This window comes from Topomyia yanbarensis, chromosome 1 (assembly GCF_030247195.1).
Source record: "Topomyia yanbarensis strain Yona2022 chromosome 1, ASM3024719v1, whole genome shotgun sequence".
NCBI classification, from domain to species: domain Eukaryota; kingdom Metazoa; phylum Arthropoda; class Insecta; order Diptera; family Culicidae; genus Topomyia; species Topomyia yanbarensis.
In genome coordinates, this window is record NC_080670.1 from 178,233,090 (window position 1) to 178,257,982 (window position 24,893).

General features: G+C 44.7%; 1 protein-coding gene and 1 pseudogene across 1 annotated transcript in view; both read left to right on the top strand.

The window, feature by feature from the left end:
* The window catches only part of LOC131683031 (transcriptional regulator Kaiso), a 100,213-nt gene extending 86,368 nt beyond the window's left edge, over nt 1-13,845 (top strand). The window contains exon 6 of the mRNA XM_058964856.1: nt 309-13,845. Coding sequence (XP_058820839.1) covers nt 309-605 — 297 coding nt within the window. The 3' untranslated portion in view covers nt 606-13,845. The remainder of the gene's footprint in view (nt 1-308) is intronic.
* Nucleotides 13,846-22,817: 8,972 nt separating this feature from the next.
* LOC131676109 (lipase 1-like) lies at nt 22,818-24,097 on the top strand (annotated as a pseudogene).
* Nucleotides 24,098-24,893: the final 796 nt, after the last annotated feature.

Here is a 24,893-nt window from a genome sequence, read left to right on the forward strand (position 1 = left end):
ACGGTACCGCGGTCGGAGCAGTCATCCCCGATCGTACCGATGCCGGCGTCGTGCCTGGCAACGTCCTGGCCGTGACTGTGGAACACTTCGCTCAGGGATAGTTTGCAGGGGAGGAGAGGGATTGTTGCTTAGAAAAAAAAATTGTAGATATTGTAATGAACAGCGCTGTGTTGTAGTAGATTTCGGGTAGTCTCGTTCGGTAGATAGCAGCTAGGATACCGTAGCTTAGTTAGTCTGTCAAGGCAGCATTGCTCATGTTCCCGTTTTTTATATTCATACCTGTTTGCGTCTGTTTTTTGTTCCCGTAGCTCCAGGAAGTGACGGCTCAACCCGACCACGATCACCTGGGTGCTATGAGTGCCGGTAACGCCACCAACACCAGCTCCGATGATGACCGAACCCTTCAACAGATGCCGGGTCTGTCGTTTATGTCGTCCCACGTCGAACAGCAACTGCGGGTCAAACCGGAAATCAGCATATCGGCACTGAAGAGAAGCTCACCAAGTTCATCATCCATGGGATCATCGGGAGCGGCAAGTAGTAGCGGCGCGCTTAGCGCGATACCTTCGACTTCGACTGCCGCGCAGCTATCGACGAACACTTAGGGCGGGCGGAAGCGTTTGTCTCTAGTTTAAAGATGGTCAAACAGGAAAAAAACAATCGTTGCTATAAGACTCGTTGACCCGCTACCGAGCATGCCATAAACAAGTTCGATCTTATAGCAATTAAGAGATTGGGCGTCTTTCCGTTCGGCAAACTTGTGGTACGTTTAAGTGGTTGTTCCTAATGTGTCAAGTAGCGTCAGCGTTTGAGCGTAGGTTTTCCGAATGGATGGACATCTGAACTGTGGTCGGTTTTGTACGAGAAAGAACTTAGCAATAAGAAAAAAAAAAAAACAAAGTGGACTGAAACGAAAAAGGGTTGATCCAGCTTTTTACGTTCTGTAAAGGTGTCCATAGTCCTTTGCGTTCCCGGTCAGTCCAATAGGAAAATGAGCCTGAGTTTTGGCCCGCTCTAGCTTGGTATTCCGGTTCCAGTGACACAACCGATACTAACTAGCACCAGCCGGAACTCCGGCTTAATGACAAGGCATTATTCAGAGATTCAGCGTTGGAACTTGGAACGGGACTCGCGGATGAAAGTTTTGTTTTTGCTTATTTCATCTTTTGTCTCACATAGGCTCTCATTCAGTCTCACGTGTTTTGAACGGAATGGCTGCATTTGACAGTTTCCGCTGGCGGTATTTGACAATAAGTCTTTTCGTATCCACGAGTCCCATCCCAGGTTGGAACGACTAATAGATATCAAAAACTGTTAAAAGGGGAAGTCATCTGACATTTAATTAGCAAGGGACTGGATGACATAAAGTATTTTTTAATATTAAGAGCCATAGTACTCAAGCCGGTCCTGACTCCTGCGGTAGAGGAAAAAGGGTTATGTCGTCGGGAAACTCTAAGCTTGCTCATTTGACCCTATGCTATGCCTTTCTATACTTTCTTCCTTCATTGTATGGCTCATTACAACATAAAAAAACATGACTCACTCTTAGCCGTTATTAAAAAGTAAAAAAGAAAATTATTGCCAGAAGAGCCATCCCTTGATTGGCAGCTACTACGCGATTAATCTTAAATATGGATAAAGCGGTTGCACAGTATCGCGACACGGACCCAATGTCGCGCCCTAGGAACTGCAGTATTCTTTGAGTCGACCTGTTAACTTCATGTCAAGAATGGTAGCGTTCTTCCAATGCACCTAGTATTTTCGTAGAACCTGGAAGTACGGTCCTATTCTGCGCGGCGTGTGACGACTAATCTCACCTCACTTTACGTGACTTTTCTCACCCTATTCTGAGAGTCGACTCGGGTGAGGTGAGATTCCCCATTGCGGTTAAATGGGCGTCTCACGTCACCCGAAGTGACTCTTCAGAATTGGGTGAGAAAAGTCACGTAGAGTGAGGTGAGATTAGTCGTCTCACGTCACACGCCGCGCAGAATAGGGCCGGTATTCTCTGCAGCACACCTAAAGGTGACCCGCCTCAACATCACCGAGAAAGGCGAGTACCTCCTCCACGGTAGCGGAGTCTTGAAAGTTGGATCTCGAACAAACGTGCCGCTATTGGAAAGTTGATCGTGTACAGAGATGGCAAAAGATCGGCGAAGTTGTGTCGTCATGTGGCTGCGATCATTGCCCCTACTGTGCTTCGCATGCTGGGTGTACCCGCTGACGGAAAAACTTGACACACTAGTACAGCAATAGAACGACTTATCAAAATGGCTAAGGCGTTACTTTTCTATGACCAAATCAACAACGAGAATTTAGATTTCGTCGAAGGTCTTCCGAAGTATCGGCAGTGTTACTAGCTTTTAGGCCAGTATTTGGGAGTCCCCCGTACAACATCACGAAAGGCTACCGTGGCTAAGGTGCGAGGACGAAATGTCAGCTGTCTTCGTCGAAACCAATGATATACGCGAGGCTATATGGTACCTTAGGAATTGGGCGGCATCTTAGCCAAACGCTGTCCAAAACTTTTGATACAATAAGCTGACCGTTGTTCATTCCACGATGGCTATATGTTTCAACACGCTTATTACCGGATTTCATCGCTCGTGGTGCCACAATTCTCTTCCTCAAGGACAACAACACGCCCAACCTATCGAAGAACAGACCAATTACCTATCTAGCAAGTCTACACAAGATCATGAGCACCTTCACCACCACATACATATAGACCCTCTGTGAATAGAGTAGCATCTTGACAAAGGGGCAGAAGGGGTGCAAGAAAAACACACAAGACTGCAAAGATCAAGCCATCTTAGATGCAGTCATTGTTGGATAAGTAGTGTGTAACAAACGGAACCTTAGTATAGCCTATATCGATTACAAGATGGCATACAACTCCATACTGCACTCGTTCTTTATCAAGATATAGGAGGAGATGTATAAAGTTGATCGTGTAGTCCTGGGGTTGCGGAATAGGTTTAGCTGGGCCTGAGTGAAGATTTGTCGTCTATTTCTAAAAATCTTGAATCGCGGCTAATTGTGATCATGTCCGTCATCGTCTCAGCAAATTTATAACCCTAGTGGACATCAGAGTATCCGATGAAGTCTCGTCAACGGAATGCGGTGGAAGTCGATTCTGTAATCACCGCTTGGGTACTTGGGTCCCCGGTATTTTTTTCGTCCTGCTGTGCTTGTGATGGGAGGGGTACAGCAATTCCAAACCGATTTTTCTCGTAGTCCGTGTTCGTCATGTATGTAGCTCGTCATTGTTTATATCCGAACGGTGATTTGAAGTTGGGTTTGTCGGAGGTGCAGATATCGCCTCAACCAATTAACTTCCTGACACGTTTCAGTCACGGCGACGTATTCAGCTTCCATTGTCGAAAGTCTTCCCCAATTCCACAATTCTGTCGACAGCTTACTCAGCAAACTACTCCACCTCCACAGAAGACGACACAGCCAGTCGTCGACTTTCTGGTGCTCTTATCTACTGCCTAGTCCGAATCCGAGAACGCCGCAAACTCTACAGTTTCTTTGTCTCCAAGCCGCGATTTCCAATCACAGGTGTCTTTTAGATACCGCTCCACTTGCTTTGCAATGGTCCAGTCAATCTCAGTGGGGGCGCTAAACTTCCGGCCAAGAATCCCGATCCCACTCGTCGCTATGTCCGGTCGGGCACACACCGCTACATAGAGAAGTGAGCCAACCACGCTCCTGTACTTTGTACCATTCTTGAACGATATGTTTTCAACTTCATCTTTCAGATAGCCTGTGACCATGGACGTTCTTGCTGGTTTCGCATCCCTGCGGCCTTCTTTGGCCACCAGCTGGTCAATGTAGTTGGTCATTCTCTTCGAACTTCTCAAGCTCAACGATTTTGAGATGTTGGCTCAGGTACTTCTGGACACACGATACATCGGCCTCGCTCATATATCCGACAAGGAAATCGTCCACGTACCGTTTATGGTGGCCACGAATAAACACGGATCAGCTGAACTTGCTTGGAATCCCAACTGTGTTTGAACACCGGTAAGCTTCCGATTCCAACATCGACGAGGCTGTTTAAGTCCATAGATACTTCTTCGAAGTCTACGAACGAGCTCCTTTTTGCCACGAACTTCGTGGGTGTCTGACGCATGTAAATCTCTACCTCTATGTCTACGTAAAGGTATGCAATGCGAATTTCCAAATACTCCAGTACCATTAACAGCCATAGACAGCGGAAATCGGAGTGTGGCATGTTTAGTCACATGGATGAACACTTCTTCGCAGCCGACGCCGTAGCACTGCGTGAATCACTGGGTAACGATTTGTGTTTTCTAGTGAACAGCTTAGTTCTGTTTCATCTTGTAGACCCAACTCATTCGCTGCTAGTATGACTTGATTAGCCTATCCATAGCTACCTTTCACGAAACTCAGTCCGGACTAGACACTGCTAGCTGGAACGTCGCTGACTCTTCCGGCTACTACGTGACAATGCCTACCATATAATTCAGCAATCAAATCACATCTGCCTTCTTCACTGGACACTTTGTCGTGTCTCACCTCCTTCCCCGGCAAACGAAAAAATTCACCCCCACTGCATGATGTTTTTATAGCGTTTAAAATGAGTTCAACCCATGAAAATAGCATCAACATGGACCTGAAGATCCCGTTTGAAAACCACATTCTAGAATATTGATGGGCATTTGAGATCATCATATGGTATTTTGATGGTTGTGAAGTTATTCATGGTATCTCTATGGGGTTGTGTGGTGTTTGAACCCAAGAGAATTGGCTCGGGTTCCCCGCGAGAGGAGCTTCATTCGGGTCTTCTCAGTCACTTTCATCACTCGCTGTTTCTTCGCTACCATGGGCCGATTCCTCTTACATTATCTGTTACTTCGATTTCATCTCCGGAATAGGCCACTGAATCTCACTACTAGGCGAACTGTCGACGGTTGTCAATTCCAACCCTTGCATCACGGTTTATTGTGATCTTTTCAGATATTGTTTCAACAAATCGGTAACCTTAGTCCACGAAGATGAACCGAAGCTTCTGCGTTTTGCTGCCAAACGTGACGTAAATCGCTCCGCACAATATTTTAACCGACGTGAAACCGTTTGTTGGTGTTGTGAGCTTAATGTCCGCTGCGCTGGAGATTCGACAGAATTAGTGTTACCGTCATCAGCTCCCAGCTGTCCTTGAGCCCCTGGGCCCCTCCACATACGCGGAGTCCCTTGACTACGTTGAGTCAGCATGCTATCCCTCGGTGCGACCCCCAAAACCGTCGCCAACGCTGAAACCCGTCGAGATGTAAACCCATTCGAAGATGCCGAAACTTGACTCGCATCCATTCACAGCAACCCTTGCAGGATTTTTACCGACGTGAAACTACTTGTTGGTGTTGCTAAATTAGTGCTTGTTTCTCGCTGCGTAGCCGGTCTACATATGACCGTCGCCGCGATGGAACCCGTCGAGATGTGAACCGATCTGGAGGAGCCAAAAGACCTGGTTCACGTCCCTTCACGGCCACACTCATAGGGTTTATACCCGACTTGATCCAATCGCCCATATCTTGCTAGTTGGTGTTGCAAGATTGCTGTTCTATTCGCCACTTTCTCTGAAGGTCCGACAGTATTAGTGTCACTACTCTGCTGGCGGCATTCCATGTGCCTGTCACAATATTATCTACGTTAAGCGAAGGTATCTCCCTTCGCGCTGCGTCGAATCTAAGACAGACGAGGACAACACTCCGGCCAAAGGGTGACACAGCGTATCCGAACCGATTTAGGTACTGTTTGAAACAACCATGACCAGACAGGAACTACAACAGATATAAGGTTTTTTCACCACGCCTCTTATTTACCTATGTCGAGAGAACTGGTATGCGTCTGAGTCTACGTTCCTTTTTTCGACGAGTTTCAATCATTTGGCTAACGAGTCAGCTCTCATTGTTTTCCGTATTCTACTGGTTCCCTTCCGCTTATAGCATTCATTATCTTTCCTAGAACGATGATGCCGATAGGGATCATTTCAGCGATAACGTAGACTGAGATAGTCCTGTACGCGCTCGCGACCCGCATGGCCATGAGCCTAAACGCAGTGTTCAGCTTTGCTCGATTCCGCTGTCTCCAGCCCTGCTACCCAGACAGAGCCTTCGTACGTCAGTATCGACGATGATTCGTTAGCCAGAAGACGCCTTTTGTTACTGGTTGGCCCGGCGTTGATCCTCGTGGGGCTTACCGGGTTTAGGTAGTAGCATTGACTTCTGTATCTTCCATTTGCCATGAAAGTAGCCCTCGTTTAGAAGCTTTTGAATCCCTTTTCTGAACACATCTGGGAGTGTCTGTACTGCAACTATCTATGCGTCGTTGGAGACTTCATCTGGTCCGGGTGCTTTCTTCACCTTTAAACCCTTTGCCAATGCGACAAGTTCCTCACTGGAGACTTGTATCACTTCGGCATTGTCCCATTTTACTTCACCAGGTCATTGGATTGTGCTCCGGAAACTTTCTCCGCTTGACGTCAGTCAGGCATCTGCACGTAGTCTGGACAATCATATACTTTTAGATGGCTAAGTGTTTTTTGCCGCCTCTCTTGTCTTGTGACGAATCAGGAGCATCGTTGTCGCCATTACCAGCAGCGATCGATTCTTTCGCTCAGATACACCGTTCTGCTGTGGTGTATGCGCTGTGGTGTACCGTACCTTGATGCTTTCCTTGGCAAAGAGGTCTCGCAGCTCCTTGTTAGTGAATCACATTCGCCGTCCGAGTAGAAAATGTGTGGTATTCGGTTAAAACGATTCTACACCAATCGAACATACTCAGTAATTATTCCCGGTGCTTCCGACTACTTCACCAGCAAATAAACGATGGTTAAATGGCTACAGTCATCGTCACCGGAAACCGCTTACTGCTGGGCTTCGTTGTCCGCATTGGTCCGGATAGATCAGTTTGAACCAGATCTAACACTTTCGATGACGTTCTGTCGGCTACTTAGGGGATCGGATTCCTTCCAGCTTCCCTTCAAGGCAAGACTCGCAACACTCACGGATGCCACAGTCGGGAATGTTTACTCGGTTACCCAACTTCTCATCACGAGTCCGTGAATGACACTTTCTTCGACGTTTCCGCTATCTTCAGTCGGTACAGGTAATCTGGACGCTCTCCAACTAACGTCGATAAGCCGGTAGCGCCACGTATCTCGTACCCGTCCTCTTTAAAAACAGCAATGGATCCACTCGTCGTCAGCTTGTCTACCGACACTAGGTTACTTAGCATCGACGGAACGTAAAAAACATCAACAAGCTTCATGTCGATTCCATCACCTTGACTGGGCTGGATGTTCATCCTGTGGTGTTAAACTGGCGCCCAGGTGGCGAAATTGTTGGCGTTCAACGGGGAAATGGAGTGTTGTTAGTAAATATTTATTTCCCAGATTGTATATTCGGAAGGTTCCGGTAATAATCCTATGCCCTTCAGGAATATCTTTCTATGTTTTCCAGTACCATACGGCTTGGCTGCATAATCGAGGCTTGGGAACCGAAGTGGCACAACGCCGCTGAGGATCTGCCGGACGAGGTGGCTACCTACCCAGAGCACGCGTAAAAAGTTATGTGGTGTAGTCACATTGAGTGGTGGAATCAAAAGAAAATTGGCAACACTATCAAAATGTAAACAAGAATGAATTTCGACTAGTTATGATTCGAACCACGGGCCTATTCTCAGTCACGTGACCTATTGACTAAAAGAAATTTTCCTTCTAGTCACTAGGACATAACCGTGGGAATGCGGCCCCTAATAATAGGGGTTCCTTTACTGTTCATATCAAGCGCTGTAGGTTTGCCATATCCGGCTGTTTTCGACACTTTTCTTTCTGCCAAGAAAACATTCGGACCTATGCGTCGACAAAATAAACCTTTCGTCACCTGTCATGTGATCTTCCTCTCTTCGCTCTAGGTGACCCGACTTTCCACAGTGGTTACACTTCCGATCCTGCACGATACCATGTTGCGTCCCTTGTCTCGTTGAACACTTCATCGCGTTCATTTCACTCTTTGAAGTGCCATTTTTTTCCTGTCTTCACTCATGTTCATCGAACAACTTTGGCTTCACCAGTACCATAGTTCAGTCCATATCCGGCTGACTTTCCATGGCTGTACTAGCCCACCGTAGGAGTCCGGCAAACTACGAAGAATCATCAGGTTCTACTAAATCTTGCCCCGCTGTCAATAATCTGTCATTCGACACCCTGTTAGACGAGCATAGTTTCTTTAGCAAAGAAACTCGGTGTCTTCGACGATTTTTCATGATAAAGGGCGAACACGAAATTATTGCGACACCGAAAATGTCATGCCAATTTTCTTATAATGTTTTAAATCAAACCAAAATTTTAGGGTACCTTTATACATATATTTACTTCAAAAATCAAAAGAAAAGTTAATCGATGGAGCCTTGAGTGTAAAATTGAACGCATTTTCACTTGATGCCCTCCATCAAAGTCTTTACAGTGTCATCCGGTACCAGTTTCTCAGTTTTTTCCATTTTCTTAACATGTCCTTCTCGTCTTTGACTGTCTTCTTGTTCTTCCGAAGTTTCCGCTTCATCATTGCCCAGTACTGCTCCACCGGGCGCAGCTCCGGACAATTTGGCGGATTCATGTCCTTTGGAACAAAATGGACAGAATTGGCGTCATACCACTCCAGGACACTTTTAGAATAGTGGCATGATGCCAAATCTGGCCAAAATAGCGGAGCTTCGTCGTGCTGCTGCAAGAACGGCAAAAGGCGCTTCTTGTATGTATGTAGTCCAGCTCTCTTCTTTGCATTCTGGACGTAGCTCTGCGACATACCGATCTTTTTAGCCAAATCACGGATTGAGACGTTGGGATTTGCATGAATCATCCGCTTCACCTTTCCCTCCGTCTTTTCGTTCTCCGGTCCCGGTTTTCTTCCAGCTCCTTTGCCGTGGTCCAATGTCAACCGCTTCAACTTTCTGGAGACGGTTGAATGGTGAATGTTCAACATTTTTCCCAACTGCCGGTGCGACAGGTCAAGAAATTCCAGATGTTTGGAAAAAAATTGTTCTCTCGACTCGCGTTGGTTCACCTCCATTTTCGTTGAATCGAAAAACACGACTTCGAGTTTGACTGCATGTAAACAATACACATCAATGAGAAAGTGTGCAAAATTTGGTTGATTTTTACCCAATTGTGAAAAAGTTATGCCCTGTTGAATGTGTCGCAATAATTTCGTGTTCGCCCTTTAGTCACGTAACAGATCTCAAAATTCTTTCACTGTATTACCAATGCAGTGAAAGAATTTTACGATCGGTTGCATGCCTATTCACAAGGCTAAACTGGCTATCTGCCAAACTCAAGCCGCTCTTCGCATGAACCGTTTATTCGTTTTTGATCCACTGTGCCGTTACCGGCTCCGGTTTTGCGTCGACTATCGCTCTTCCACCATCAACGAAATTTCTATGCGGAATTTCCAAAGGAAAATTTTCCCAAATCCGCCATCTTCACACAACACAAGAGGCGCATACGCGACGCGAAAATCAAGCCACTTTGCGGGATCACTTTTTCTCACCTTTCGTAACTTGCTCTGGGCCCATAACCTGTTGGCCGACAGAGTTAGGGCAGAGCGCTAGCGGATACACATGTTTTGGTTTCGGATAGGTCACAAAACAGACGACGAAGTACATTGTACGATAGGACAATGAATTTCACTTATTCATGATGATTGTTGTTGTCATCGTCTTCTCTTCTAATAAAAATAAAAACACAATGTTGCCAGAAGAACTAAACTAACGACGCTCAATCCCTCTGGATAAAGACTCGACACGTCAATCGTTTGTTTACCATGTATCTGTCAGTGTCATTTCAATCGAGCAAGAGACCTGTCAATGGCCCTCGTTCCAGAAGGATTCAAAGCGATTTTCTTCGGATTGACTGCTTTGACAGGTCTCGTGCTCGATTGGAATGACACTTACAGATACATAATAAGAATAAGATAGAGATGGCGAGTCTTTGTCCAGAGGGATTCAGCGTCTTTAGACTAAACATATGCCCAGTTAAACTCATTCCGGAACCGGTTCGGATTTCTGAATGGGGTCATTATGGATTCCAAATCAAATGCATCAACCGATTCCGACTCAGAATCGGTTGTTACATTTGATTTGGAATCCATAATGACTCCATTCAGGATTCCGATTCAAATGCCGAATGGTTTGACCGGGTATAACCTAGGGGTAAGAATGTCAATAAGCTAGTGACGGGTGAGACATTGTAAATGCCTTCAAATAATTTATTTGAGACTCACCCTAGAAGTGTCCATCGGTCTGAGGAAACGTTTGGAGGGTTGGTGATCCATCATGATCACGACGTCGTGCTTCGACGGAAAGATGTTTTCAGCTGCTCCTTCAGCCACACCTTCTGGGTGACTGGCTGCTGCTCAAACACTACCGGCCTCGACTGTCGTTTCAGCATAACAATGTCCAAGTTTATTCAGGAACTTCTTCACCGTTTAGCCGGTTCGATTACCCGGCCTAATGCGTGGAATAATGAGGCCAACTTGCCGTCGGTTTTCCTCTTCAGTTTCTGCTGCATTTTACTGGTCACGTACCTTCGCCGATCGACGCTCTCCTGTTGTGTCTCTAGAAGGTAGCGAATGTTGTATTGCGCACTTCCCACCAACCTGGACTCCGCATTTTCATAGTGCAAGTGATCAAACTGCTACTGAAAGCTGCGAGCTGTTAAAACACATGTATTTCAAGTGATAGAGATGGCACTTCCATAGACAGACCAGTCGAACTAACCAGTCTATGAGAAGAATGTAATAGAAGAATAGTAGGTGCGCCGTGCGATTAGAATCCAGTTTTTTAATGCCGCAAGCAATAAATGCCGGATCCTCTGTATCCGGCGTACACGGTGTCTCACTGTGTCCAACTTCTTAGCTCCGAGGTGGAGCTGGTAGTACAAACAAATCACCGAGCGTAGTTGCTTGACTGGTTTTCGCCATGGCAACTGCGAATCAACTCATAAATAACGTTGTAATTTTTTTTCTGTGCACAACAGGGTTGCTACGATTAGCGATGCATCCAGATGGTTGGATAAACGAATGAAAATCGCTAAAATCTGTCCAGATTTTTAATGCATAGTTTATTTTATTTCGAATATCAGTTCGGCTACTGAATTTGAATGTCTAATATGAAATGTGTCACCTCTTTGATATGCTAGTATATGCTAGTCCCACGACACTGAATCGCTTGAGAATCGCTTTCTAATGCCGTATTTGCTTTCCTTTGAAACTCTCGACAAACATGTCAAATGGTCCTGAGTGCAAATGAGAGCCTCTCTTTGTTTACTTTCTCTTTCGATTATTACGGCGTCAGCATAAAACTTTTCAATATTGTTTCAGGATATATCGAAGAACGCTGATTTTGACTAGCATATTATGCTAATAATTAATGAACAAACGTATGAACGGACGAGTTATTAGCGAAAGAGAAAGTAAACAAAGAGAAACTGTCATTTTCACTTAGGACCATTTGGCATGTTTGGCTAGAACTGACTCAAATTCGAGCCCAAGCCGCTGTCAGTTCATACATTCTGATAGCGGTTGAGGTTAGAACTTGACTGAGTTTCGTCTAAAGTAAAAACCACCAAAACCACAAAACCGAAAAAATGAATTGATTAGGTCTTATGCAGTTACAGAATCAGCAATGAAGTTCCAGTAAAAATGAACTAGGTTCTTTTCCTCGTACAAAACTGACACACCATTCCGAGCGACACGGAAAAGTTGAATGTGATCCTTTGTGAAATATATTATTTATAGTTTTAAACAGGAACGGTTCAGCGTTTTTTTGCTGCCAGAAAATGGAGCTGTAGTAATATTAGACAATAGGTACAGAAATTCGTTAATTTGATTAATCAAGATTTGAATCGTCTTGTTATCATGGATCAAAGTGCGTAGTTGGCACAGTTAGTCGCTACATTTTGTCTTGACTAGCCACACTGCTCCGCCATAAGCGTCAGCATACCAGAGGGTAGAAATGAATGGTGTCAAATATTGTCGCATTTTTCCATGTCGTGTAATGGTAATCATTAGGTTTGTTCCACTACACGGAAGTCACTCCGGAGTAAACAGGAGCAAAAAATCTTTGCTCCTTTTTACTCCGGTTTGCTACCAGAAGAAGAAAAAAGAGAAGAAGAGAGTACAGGAACGCTTTTCTCCGGAGTACTTCCAGTTTCTCCTGGTACTGGAACAGACCTATTATCATTTCAAATCACCTTAAACGCAACTCCATTTTCAGCATGAAAGCGTTTCTGAACCACCCTTCTCACTAGTAAGAAAATAATTTAAAAAAAAACAAGCAACCGTCAGTTTCATTGTGAATGAAACAGTGTTCCCAACGAGAGAGAGAATATCCGATCCGTAGAAGAATTATTATACTTTAGTTCCGGCCTCGGCCTATTATTCATAGGTTTAATTGTTCCACTAGTTTTTTAGTTTTTTCCCCCGTTAGTGAGAATCTTTCGTACTTCAATCAATTTGTGGGCTATTATTTAGGTTAGGTTTTATGGAAAAAGGTGCTTTCTTCATAGTGTCCCACTATTAATTAGTAGGAAAACTCGCGCGGGTCCTTCGGAGTTCGTCGGTCTTTTGAAAAGAGAAAGAGGAGTCTCCACCGCGTAAAACAATGCCATCTCGTAGAGGTTAGGCTATAAGACACACATACACACACACGTTGTACATTGTATAGTCAGCCATTCATCATCCGGTCATAGGTTTACAAAAGACACACAATCAACTAGAAGAAGCTTTTCAAATAGCCAAATTATAGTATTTCTTTGAGTTGTTTTATATATTTTGGTTAGGAGAGAGGGATTATAATTTCATATTAATGGTTTGGATTTTTTGTCTAAAACCGACTGATCTGTGAGGTAGTTTTAACATGGTGATATTTCGTAATGACATGAATGATTTTCTCGTATACCTTTCCCAACTATCAGTGCTAAGAAATCCGTGAAAAAATATTAAAAGAATCATGTAAAAAACCAATAAATTTTACAACATTCCAGACAGCATTATGAACTGCTTAGACACTCGTCTAACTAAACATTAAAGCAGGCGGTGAACTAATAATTCTATTCTATTTGCTTAGTACGTAAGGTGTAACTTGTTGTCTATTTCTGTTTGTGTTCGTGTACATATTGACAGTTTCGGAAACACATCCCCAGAAAATAGTGGACATTCAAAAATCGTTATAAAATAAAACCAACCGTAAAGGCAAATGAACAAATCAAGGTATTCTTATTTTTTCTATTTAGTAAATAAATCACAAACACAAACAAATATGTAAGTAAATCAAGACATAACTATATGCCGAATGAATCTTTCATTGTCACACCGACGAAAAGACGAAGTTTCCTTTTCTTATGTTGAACATGTAACCGAATGTGCAATCACTATAACACTATAACATAAATAAGTAATGACAAAAATCAGAAACAAATCAGCACATAATTAAAAACTGATGTACTTCTCTTCTCGGGGAGGACGAGTAAAAATCAATTTAACTGCATCGAGTAAGATAATAGGCGTTCGATAGGCGATATTTAAAAAAAAACACATATTTAAACAGAAGTGAAAACGTGCCTATATGGTTTCCCAAAAACTACAAATATAAAGGAAAATATAAACATTAAATGGAGAGTAACTTTTTTGTGGAGAGCAGTAGTTAAGAAATGAAGTCACCGGCAGATGTGAAATGGTGTATTTGTAAGTAAATTTGCGTACTTTGTGGGTTCATGCAAGCAAACCCACGAACAAGAATAAACAAAATCATGGTGAATTGAAAAAAAAATCTAGAACATTTCTTGCAAATCGAAAAAGTCCTTAAACTTGAAAAAATCTATTGTCCCGCTCTTCTCGTTTAGTCGAAAATTTTTCGACATACCAACATTATTGGTTCACTCGATCTAGTGCCTGGTGGTGAAACTAGTCTACTAAACGGGTTAGCCAGTAGGTGCCGAGGTCTGTCTAGCGTTCCCGGATGGAGCGTAGCTTCCGGTTCACTGGCTGTTCGATGCCATCTACTCGCTCTAATCACTGACGATGGATCTAGCCTAATCACGAGCTACTCAGTAGAGTGTCGAGGTCGGTCCGGCGATTCCGATAAAGCCACTTACGTCCCAACGAACCGAGCCCGGTGCTACATCGCACACTACCCACCTGATGCCCGGCGGTGAACCTAGCCTACTCCGGCGGAGAGTTTCCCGGCGGCGGAATTTCTCCCAAGACCCGATTTGTGGTTTCACGGCGGCTTCCTACACGGTGGCGCTACTTTGTTGATCCCTTTGCCCCTTTCATTGCAGCTCGGAGAGTATACTCGAACCAAACCGATACAGGTACTTCCGTCAAATGAAAGTTCACCTCTCCATGCTTCCTATGCATTCACGCCGACGCATTTGGGATGAGTCGGTGGGATCATCTTTCTTTCTCTTGCTGCCACTTTGCCAACGAGTCCGCTCTGACCAGCAGTTCACTGGTAGCATTCCACGTCCACAGCCAGAGTGATGCTGATAGGGATCATCCCGGCAATTACGCATACCTCCTCGCCACACGAACAACCATTAGGCGAAACGCGCTTGTCAACTTCGTCCAGTTCCGCTTTGAGTTCAGCGCAGTAGCCCAGGCTCAGTATTGAGGATGAGACACCCGCCAGGAGACGTCTCGTGCAGCCTCTTGCTCCTCCGTTATTCGACATGATCCTTGCCAATGCGTTAGTTGTCCTCGCAGCCTTCTCACAGCGCCTTTCGGTGTTGGAGTCGAGAGAAATGCCTACGTCGGGGAACTCTCAGTAGAAGTAGGGTGAGTTCACCGCCAGGCACTATCAGAGTAGATCGTAATAAGGCTGGGGACTGAATGGCTCACGGAAACAGAAGCTCATAAAATAAGCAGCTAAACGGTTCACTGAAACGAGAACTAAATACTTACCTTACCGTTCAGGCTAGAGCCTTGTTGTCTCTTGCTGTATGCAGAAGCCGTCTCCACACCACTCGGTTCATTGCTGCTTGTCGCCAGCCTCGCAGTCTTCGAAGTGTCCGCAGGTCGTCCTCTATCTGGTCGATTCACTGTGCTCGCTGTACGCCCCATCTTCTTGTTCCTGTCGCCCTCAAGAATCGTCTTCACCGGGTCATCGTCCGACATTCTTACGACGTGTCCAGCCCACCGCAAACGTCCTATTTTTGCGGTATGCTCGATGGATGGTTCTTTCAGCAGCTGATGCAGCTCATGGTTCATTCGCCTGCGCCACGTTCCGTCTTCCATCTGCACGCAACACCTTTCGTTCGAAAACTCCAAGGGAGCGTTGGTCCTCCACGAGCATAGTCCAGGTCTCGTGGCCGTAGAGGACCACTGGTCTAATTAGCGTCTTGTAGATAATCATCTTCATGCGGCGGGGAGTTTTCTTCGACCAGAGCGTCCTCCAGAGTAGGCACGATTTCCCGCCAAGATCCGTCTTCGAATTTCTCTGCTGGTATCATTGTCGGCGGTTACCAGTGACCCCAAATACACGAATTCGTCGACCATCTCGATTTCGTCGCCGTTTTACATTGTCGTCTCGAGAACCTCTTCCTCTCATGTATTTTATCTTCGAAACGTTGATGGCAAGTCCAATCCTGCTGGCTTCAGCTTTCAGTCTGATGTACGTTTCTGACATCGCCTCAAAGTTCCGTGCCATTATGTCAATGTCGTCGGCGAAGCCAAGAAGCTGGACAAACTTCCTGAAGATCGTGTCACTCGTGTCTATCCCCGCTCTCCTTATTACATCTTCTAACGCAACGTTGAACGGCAAGCACGAATCATCTTCACCGTAACCCTCTTCGAGCTTCAAAGGGATTCGAGAGTGTCCCTGATACTCGAACAACGCACATCACCCGATCCATCGTCGCTTTGACTAATCGTTTTAGCTTATTCGGAAAACCGTAATCGTGCATTATCTGCCATAGCTGATCAATTGTGTCATACACCGATTGGAAACAAATGATGTGTGGGCACGTTGTATTCGCGGCACTTCTGCAGATCCTGCCGAATCGCGAATATTTGATTCGTGGTGACGCGGGAACCCATGAATCCCGCTTGGTAGTGCCCCACGAACTCCCTTGCAAATGGTGACAACCGGTTGCAAAGAATTTGGGAGAGGACCTTGTAGGCGACGCTAAGTAGTGTGATCGCGCGGTAGTTGCAGCTTGTCACCCTTTTTGTAGACTGGGCAAACGACGCCCTCCATCCGGAAGAATCTCCCCCTCCCATATTTTGGCGATTACCCAGTGCAGCGCTCTAGCCAGTGTTTCACCACCGTATTTTAATAGCTCGTTGGGTAGTTGATCTACACCGGCAGCTTTGTTGTTTTTCAGCCACCCGACCTCCTCCTTGACTTCTTGGAGATCAGGGGCCGGCAGCCTATCGTCTTCTGCGCCTGTTCCAAGATCCGTTACCAAACCGCCTTCTTCCTCTGCTGCTTCACCGTTGAGGTGCTCGTCATAGTACTGCTTCCACCTCTCAATCACCTCACACTCGTTCGTAAGAAGGTTGCCGTCTAAGTCCCTGCACATATCGGCTTGTGGAACGTAGCCTTTGCGCGAACTGTTCAGCTTCTCGTAGAACTTCCGTGTGTCGTTTACGCGGTACAGTTGTTCCATCGCTTCGCGATCTCGTTCCTCCTGTTGGCGCTTCTTTATCCGGAGGACCTTCCGTGCTTGTTTGTATCGCTACACATTCTGTCTCGTTCCGTGCTGCAGCATCATTGCCCGTGGTGCATTCTCCTCCTCTATTAACTGCTTACATTCGTCATCGAACTAGTCGTTTCCTCGATTCGGAATCGCTGTACCTAGTGCCGCTATAACAGTACTTCCTATGGCGGAACGGTTGTCCCTCCAGCCATCTTCAAAAGTAGCTGCGCCCAGCTGCTCTCCCGTGGGTAGTGCTGCTTCTAGCCGTTGTACGTAGTCTTGGGCAACCCCGAGAACTGAATGTCGACGTAATAGATGGAAACGAAAGGCAAGAGAAGAGCAAATGGCTCTATGGTCGAGCCATTTCATGGATCAAGTGGGGTCCGAAACAGCTGCGGAAAACCCGTGAGCAAAAGAAAGAGATGCGACGACGTGTAATACCTTGATGTAGTTCCGTGGGAAAGAAGAGTGTTTTCAGTAGTTAAGTACGGAAGTATGTTGTAAGTCCCACACAGTGCTAAAATACTACAGGCCAGGCTATTGAAGCTTTTCAACCTTCCTATAAAAAGAGGGGTAAGTAATGTCTAGGACATAACCGGAGTGTCGTGACTACACGTTTAACGTGTAATTCAAATCCAATAATTCTGAGTGCATATAACGAGAGTGACGACACTGTCAAAATTGGAACAATTATTTGTCAGTGTCATTCCAAACGAGTCAAATTCATGTATTTTGACAGGTCGTTTTTTCGTTTGGAATATCACTGACGGATAATCATGACGGTTGTCTTCACTCTTCTTACATACACTCTGGAATAATTATTCAATGAAATGTGTTGATTATGCTGCCAAAAATCAATGACGAGTTCTTCTTGCTGCCTGTATGTGAATTTGCAGCTGGTACGGTGGACGATAAACGAATGACAGCACATGAAGGAAAGTCGCCAGGGTTTTGTGACTGGGCAGGCCGGCCATCAGTTACAAGTTGGACGGAGTAGGTGGGCCAACCAGCGAATCTCGACTGTAGACTATCCGAATAGAAATGTACAGTAACAAAACCATGATTTTCACTGTGACAGTACAGTAATTTTACAATAATTTACAGTAAGTTTTAGTGCTATGCTACAATACAAAAACAATAAACTTTAACGTTTTTACAGTAAATTTCCAGAGCGATGTTGAATAGTAGACACGAGCGTCCATCACCTTGTCTCAGTCCCCGTCGAGATTCGAATGGACTGGAAAGTTCACCCGAAATCCCTCCGCTGTTTTGTACATCGTTGCTTTGATCAGTCGAGTCAGCTTCCCGGGAAAGCTGTTTTCGTCCATGATTTTCCATAGCTCTACGCGGTCGATACTGTCGTATGCCGCCTTGAAGTCGATGAACAGGTGATGCGTTGGGACTTGGTATTCACGGCATTTCTGGAGGATGTGCCGTACGGCGAAGATATGGTTTGTTGCCGACCGGCCACCGATGAAGCCGGCTTGATAACTTCCCACGAACTCATTTACTTCAGGTGATAGACGACGGAAGATGATCTGGGATAGCACTTTGTAGGCGGCATTCAAAATGGTGATCGCTCGGAAGTTCTCACACGCCAAATGGTCGCCTTTCTTGTAAATGGGGCAGATCACCCCCTCTTTCGACTCCTCCGGTAGCTGTTCGGTTTCCCAAATCCTGACTACTAACCGGTGAAGATAAGTGGCCAACTTTTCTGGGCCCAACAACTTGCTGCGATACCATCTTTGCCAGCTGCTTTATTGTTCTTGAGCTGTTGGATGGCATCTTTAACTTCCCTCAACGTGGGAGTTGGTTCATTCCCGTCCTCAACTGCACGGACGTAGTTAAATCCTCCGTTGCATTGGTCATCTGTACCTACATTCTCCTCGCCGCACAGTGGCGGGTCTTCAAACAAAAGTCGGACAAAACCTCAAATGTTACCCAAATTGGCTGAAAATCACAATTTAAGCTAATTTTGAGGTGCTGAGCTCATTTTTGATGTCAAAAGTCGTAAAATATTAAATGCATTTTTCCATACAGTGTCATTGAACCTTTCTTATAACTATGATTCCGTTTTCATGATAGATTTTCCGTTACTGTTCACCAATGTCAGCAATATCATAAAAATGAAGAACACTACTTTAAATCCATTGTATAGCGTGTTGGTTTACTGTAGATTGTCTAACTATTTTACACAAAACACCATGCGCCTCCATATCAGCAACAAAGCTTCAAAATCTCCTTAAAACTTTTTGCGCACCTAGGCGCAGAACGAGACCATGAATTCGAAAAGTAGAGGTTATTTCCCATAGAATGTATACTATGTGACCGTTCCGAAATGTTTCCGAAATTTGTACAGAATACATTAGTGAAAAAAGTATTTTTGATCTGACCACCTCAAACATATTTAAACTAAAAAGTCATAGTTCCAAGCAAATTTACCAAATGTATTTTATTCACTAACCAACTACTTTCGTTCCTCTACACAATGAGGGTAGTTGTGCTAAAATCGGACCAAAATCAAAAGAGCAACATGCATATGAAGTGAACAGAGCAATGGTGGTTTCGGAAATGAAAATCATTAAAAAATCCGGACTTTGCTACGTTTAAACTCTTGTTAAAAATCTTGTTCTTATCCAATGACCATAAAATTTTGAATATACATCATTCAATACATGAGAAATTTGGGAAAAATATAAAATATAAATATTTCAAAAATAAATTTTTGAGGTTTTGGCCAGCCTCCAGCCACTGTGCGCCGTTCAGGTGCTCGTCGAAGTGCTACTTCCACCTTTAGATCACCTCACGGTTGTCCGTCAGCAAGCTCCCGTCCTTATCCCTACATATTTCGACTTCCGGCACGAAGCCTGTGCGGGATGCGTTGAGCTTCTGGTAGAACTTCCGTGTATCTCGAGAACGGCACAGCAGTTCCATTTCCTCGCACTCCGCTTCTTCCAGGCGGTGTTTTTTTCTCCCGGAAGAGGCGTGTCTGCTGCCTCCGCTCCTGTTTGTATAGTTCCACGTTCCACGCTCGCGCTGCATTCTTCTCCTCCAAAACCGCTCTGCACTCCTCATCGAACCAATCGTTCCGTCATCTCCGTTCCGACCTACCCGACAATGTCCTCAGCTACGTTGTTGATGGCTGCTTTTACTGTTCTCCAGCAGTTCTCTAGAGGGGCCACCTCGAGCTCTCCCTCGTCCGGTGAAGCTGCATCGAGGTGCTGCACGTAGGCAGTGGCGACATCTGGTTGCTTCAGTCGCTCCAGACCGAGGCGCCCGTCGGTACCGTACATGATTAATGACGGATAGTTTTGGGCGCAATTTAACCATCACCAGGTAGTAGTCAGAGTCGATGTTAGCGCCACGGAGAAGTGCCGTGGCCATCCATCGATCAGGACGTGGTCGATTTGCGATTCCGTCTGTAGCGGTGATCTCCAGGTGTAACGATAAGGGAGGGAGCAGCAAACTCCCCTTCCCTGTCAGCCTACGAGCAAAGTTCTCACCGGAGTTGGTTACCCGATCTTCCCTAAGGTTGCTCGTAGTTCCCGGCCAGTACCACGGGGAGGTAGGAATAGGAGTTGCTGGGAAGAGGCTCTGTCTTACGCATTACCCAGCCTTTACCGAACCGTTACGTTAGTCATTATGTATTGAATATTACTATGATATTTTTATGTGTACACCTGAATTCCTAAAACCCACTATGAAAAATTAGACGTGTATGAAAATATAAATACGCGGCAAGGGTAACTCGAATGTCATACTAGGCAAAAACGCAACTGTCATTCATAAGTTCATTTCCTTATCCGGTAAACTGCACATAAATCAGCATCAAACTGGAAAACAACTGCTAGCTGTCGGCAAGGCTGGTCGAAGCGGCAAAACGTGCCTAAGAGTCAAGACGGATACCGGTTTGCACATTTTTTTTATGTGTGTGAGTGCGGTTGTCATTTTTCTTTGATGAAGCCGAAAAATAAGAGGATATGAAGAAGAAAAGCACAAAAAAATAACGTAGTGGGCCTTTCTGTTGGCATAAATTTGGTTTCGGTTCCGTCATAGTTAATTTAATCGATTTTTTCGAGGTGAAAAGTGTCCCAATCGGTAGATCCTAGGTGAAGCTCGGCCTTTTCTCACTTTTAATCGTGCGCCGAGGAATCAGGATGCTCGTTAGGATGTTTATGTTTACTTCAAGGGCCCCGGCCGCCATGCTTAATTTTGCAAATATAATACTAATACATTCAAAAGTGTCAAATGTTCCCACCTTTATCTCCATCTTGCCTAGGAGTCACCCAAGAAGGAAGCGTCCCGAGCAAAATAACGGATGGTGAGTAGATTCTCAGCCCAAAAGGGCAAATTAATTGATACAAGAATGCGCTACACTCTAGATTCACGGTACGTGAAGCATCAAACGGTAACGATGTTACACCAACCGGCAGGTCCGATATGTCCACGGGTTGGAATGATCAGCAAGCTGATCAGATTTTCGACGGATTGTGGAAGCCAGGAACGCACGCTTGTTGCTAGGCACCGACTGACCGCTTGTTTACATTGAGAAAAAAATGGAATTTGTAGTGAAAATTCAAACGCACAAATGAGAGTTTTCGGACATTTTCCTTCGGTCATCTGCACATTGGCAGAAAATTTCAAATTTAGTTAGTAAACGATTAAAGTTTCACGGGTGTTTTTTAAGTGGAGTGTGATTAAAGTGCATTTGAAAAAGTGTTCTGAAAATTATAAGAAGAAAAATAAGAGTGTTTCGAAAAGAAACCCCAAGTGAAGAGGGGTGATATTTTCGCACAAAATAAGAGCTACAGATGGATTTCCGTCAAAAACTCGGGTTGATTGTATGGGAAAATGTTCTATCTTCCTCAAGTAGCAGTCTCGTGGTACACTGGCAAGGTTAGTGTATTGAAAAGCCATCAGGCGACGATATACTGAACAAATGACCTTTCTACAGGAAGTAAATAACGAGCGGGAGAAAACTGGGCGGAATATTGATTGCGTTTCCCCAGGGTTTTTTTGTTCACACATCAATCACAGAGAACAGACGTCCATCTTCAGCATTCAACTTGTGTAAAAATCTCTAACGGTTTCGAAGGTAGTTGGGATATCCAAACCAGGTGCGCTACTGTCGTCATGTTTATTTTGTGACTGAGTTCGACTGAATTGACAGCGGTTATTCCTCTACCCAGTCAAACTAGTCCGGAACCGATTCGGATTTCCAGTATGAATTCCAGCTCAAATGCGTCAACCGATAGAGTCGGAATCGGTTGTTTTCTTTGAACTAGATTCCATACTGAATCCATTCAGGATTTCAAACCGGTTCCGGAATGGATTTGACGGATAGTTAGGATAGGTTGGTGTGGCGGCGCTAGTGTTTATCGTATATTAATTCAAATGTTTACACACGTTTTTTAAAATATTTTTGTTCGATCATGAATATATGTTCTCTGTGCCTCAATTTCATCAATTGTGTGAACCGCACAAAAGACTGACAGGAGGAATCGTTGGTCACATTTCCCATCGGACCTTAACACGACCGTCGTAAGGCGCTGTCAATAGAACGCACGGTTGCGCGTCGGTAGCTGGACGGGGCACAAGCCGCACAAATTGACGTCGAGAGTATCAACAAGCAGGTGTGTGCGTGGATGCGTTAGTGCCCGGATCGACGATTAAGCTAATTCGTCGTACGGATTAGGACCGAGGCATGTACAGCGGGGCGGCATCGAAACCGAGTCAACGTCCATCACGTTTCACAACAGTAGGATGACTTCCTCTCGCTGGACGGATGACACAAATATTGTCAAAAAGTACTGTGAACATACTACGAACTGAACGATACTGGCCGCCATTATGGCACGTAAAGCTGGATAGTAATACCCATAGAAATAGGCTTACTGGAGGAGCCATGGGATAGAATGACATCTTACCATTAGACGATAACTTTCAAACTAACAAGTCGCTTCCATCATACATCGATCTACTTTGTCCCCCAAAGGATAGCACTATGGACATTGTTATCAATTTGAAACGTGGTTCACAGAAGGAACGCATCGTTCTTAAATGATCACAACAAAGCCCAGATGTACAGTTACTCGATATGAATAACGCGATGCTGTTGTGGTTAGTCATCCTATTGAGTCAGTTTTTATCTACCATTGGCAGCAGCAACTCATTCAACGTCGACGCTGAGGATAGAGAGCTGCGCGTAGTGAGTATTCAACATCATCTTAACCGCTTCCGTATCACGGAACAAAGAATACCTTGCACTTGTAGCCTGAGTTGATTCAGAAGTATGGCTACCAAATGGAAGAACATCAAGTCCCGACTGAAGATGGTTACCTTTTATCGATGTTTCGAATCCCGAATCATAACAGTCCACGGAAACATCCCGTTTTCATGATGCATTCCTTATTCAGCAGTTGTTCGGATTGGGTCTTGATCGGTCCAAAGCATGGTCTAGCGTATTTGTTAGCAGATCGTGGCTTCGATATCTGGATGGGAAATGCAAGAGGAACTCGCTACTCTCGACAGCATCAGCATCTAAACAGTGACCAGGCGGCCTTTTGGAACTTCACTTTTCATGAGATTGGTTTCTACGACGTTCCGGCGTTGGTGGACTACGTGCTAGAGCGAACGAACACTTCCAAACTACACTACATCGGTTTCTCACAGGGTACGCTGGTCAGTTTCGTAGCGCTGAGCTGCCGTCCCGAATACAATGAGAAGATCATACAGCTTCACATGCTTTCTCCGGCCGTCTATGTCAATCGAATACAAAGTTTCATGCTGAGAGTGATCGCGTACCTGGCAGGTGATATTTCTGTGGGATACACATCTAGAGGTAAGCACGATTTTTTGTCGCACGGAGACGACGAGCATGTCTTTTTTCAATGGCTCTGTGCACCACCAATGGAGCCATTCTGTCGCTTACTGATCTACGAAGCTATTGGAGCTAATCCGAATAATTTGGATTCGGTAAGTTTAATTTCTCGTTGAAATGATCGAAGCTAATTAGGCTTATTTCGTTTTAATAGCAAATGTTCCAGATCTTCATGGGTCATTTTCCAGAGGGATCATCGGTTAAGCAGGTTCTACACATTGAACCAGAAAGCGTACGGAAGCTACAGCGTACCCAGATATAATCTATCTTTGGTTTCAGCACCCGTGATGACCTACTACGGGTATAATGATAACGTGGTGAACTATTTGAATGTGCAAAAGTTAGAGCTAGAACTGCCGAATTTAGTTGGAAGTTATCCTGTACCAGATAGGCTTTTCAATCATATTGACTTTATACTGGGTAACAACGTACGAGAGGTATTGTACCAGCGGATATTGCAGAATGTAGAACTCGCGGAACAGAAAGCGAGATTTTAAATAGTTTTTTGTGTAAAACTTTACATCATACAATGCTTGATAAATATTTATTTTATACACAGAAAGAAATATTCATGTTCGAACAATAATATACAACTTGTGTAAATATTTGAACGAATAGGGATCTTTAATTTGGAAAAAAATTAATTAGTTATTCATATTGAACACGATGATTGATATAAAAATTAATTATTCTTTTCTGATTTTTTAATTAAAAGAACAAATTGAAACTGACAAACTGACAGAGCACAGCTAAATGACGTATTTGCAAACAAGTTCGTTCGCCTTATTGTTAACCGGGACAGCACACCACACAGCATGATCTGGCACTTCTGCAATCCGCTAGCAGCTTGTAATCCCAAATTAGTTTTTTTATTTTTAATTCGTTTATTTGGCACGGCTGAAGGCGTTAGCTTCACGGAGCCGCGGGTCTTTTACATATTTACATGATGTAAACAATAAAAAAATAAATAATTAATGCTAAGATCGATCCCGTACGCGCGACTTGCCATTGCGCGCGGAGATCCGTTTTCGTGTCGGGGAAATATTTACATCCACGTCAACTGTATCATGTGGGTCATTCATAACTCTGTCGTCGTCGCACATGTCCGGGTCATCATCGGGGTTACTGCCTTGATGTTCGCGATCAGGTGTTGTTCCTAACTTGTTTCTCTTTCGGGTCACGAGCGTGATCCCTCCGTCATTGCTAGTAGCTGAGCTTTTCTTGGCGGTTTCTGGGCAGGGTTGTCCGTAATTTGCCTTTTGTTCACAGAACTGGCACGTGTTAATTTGTCCT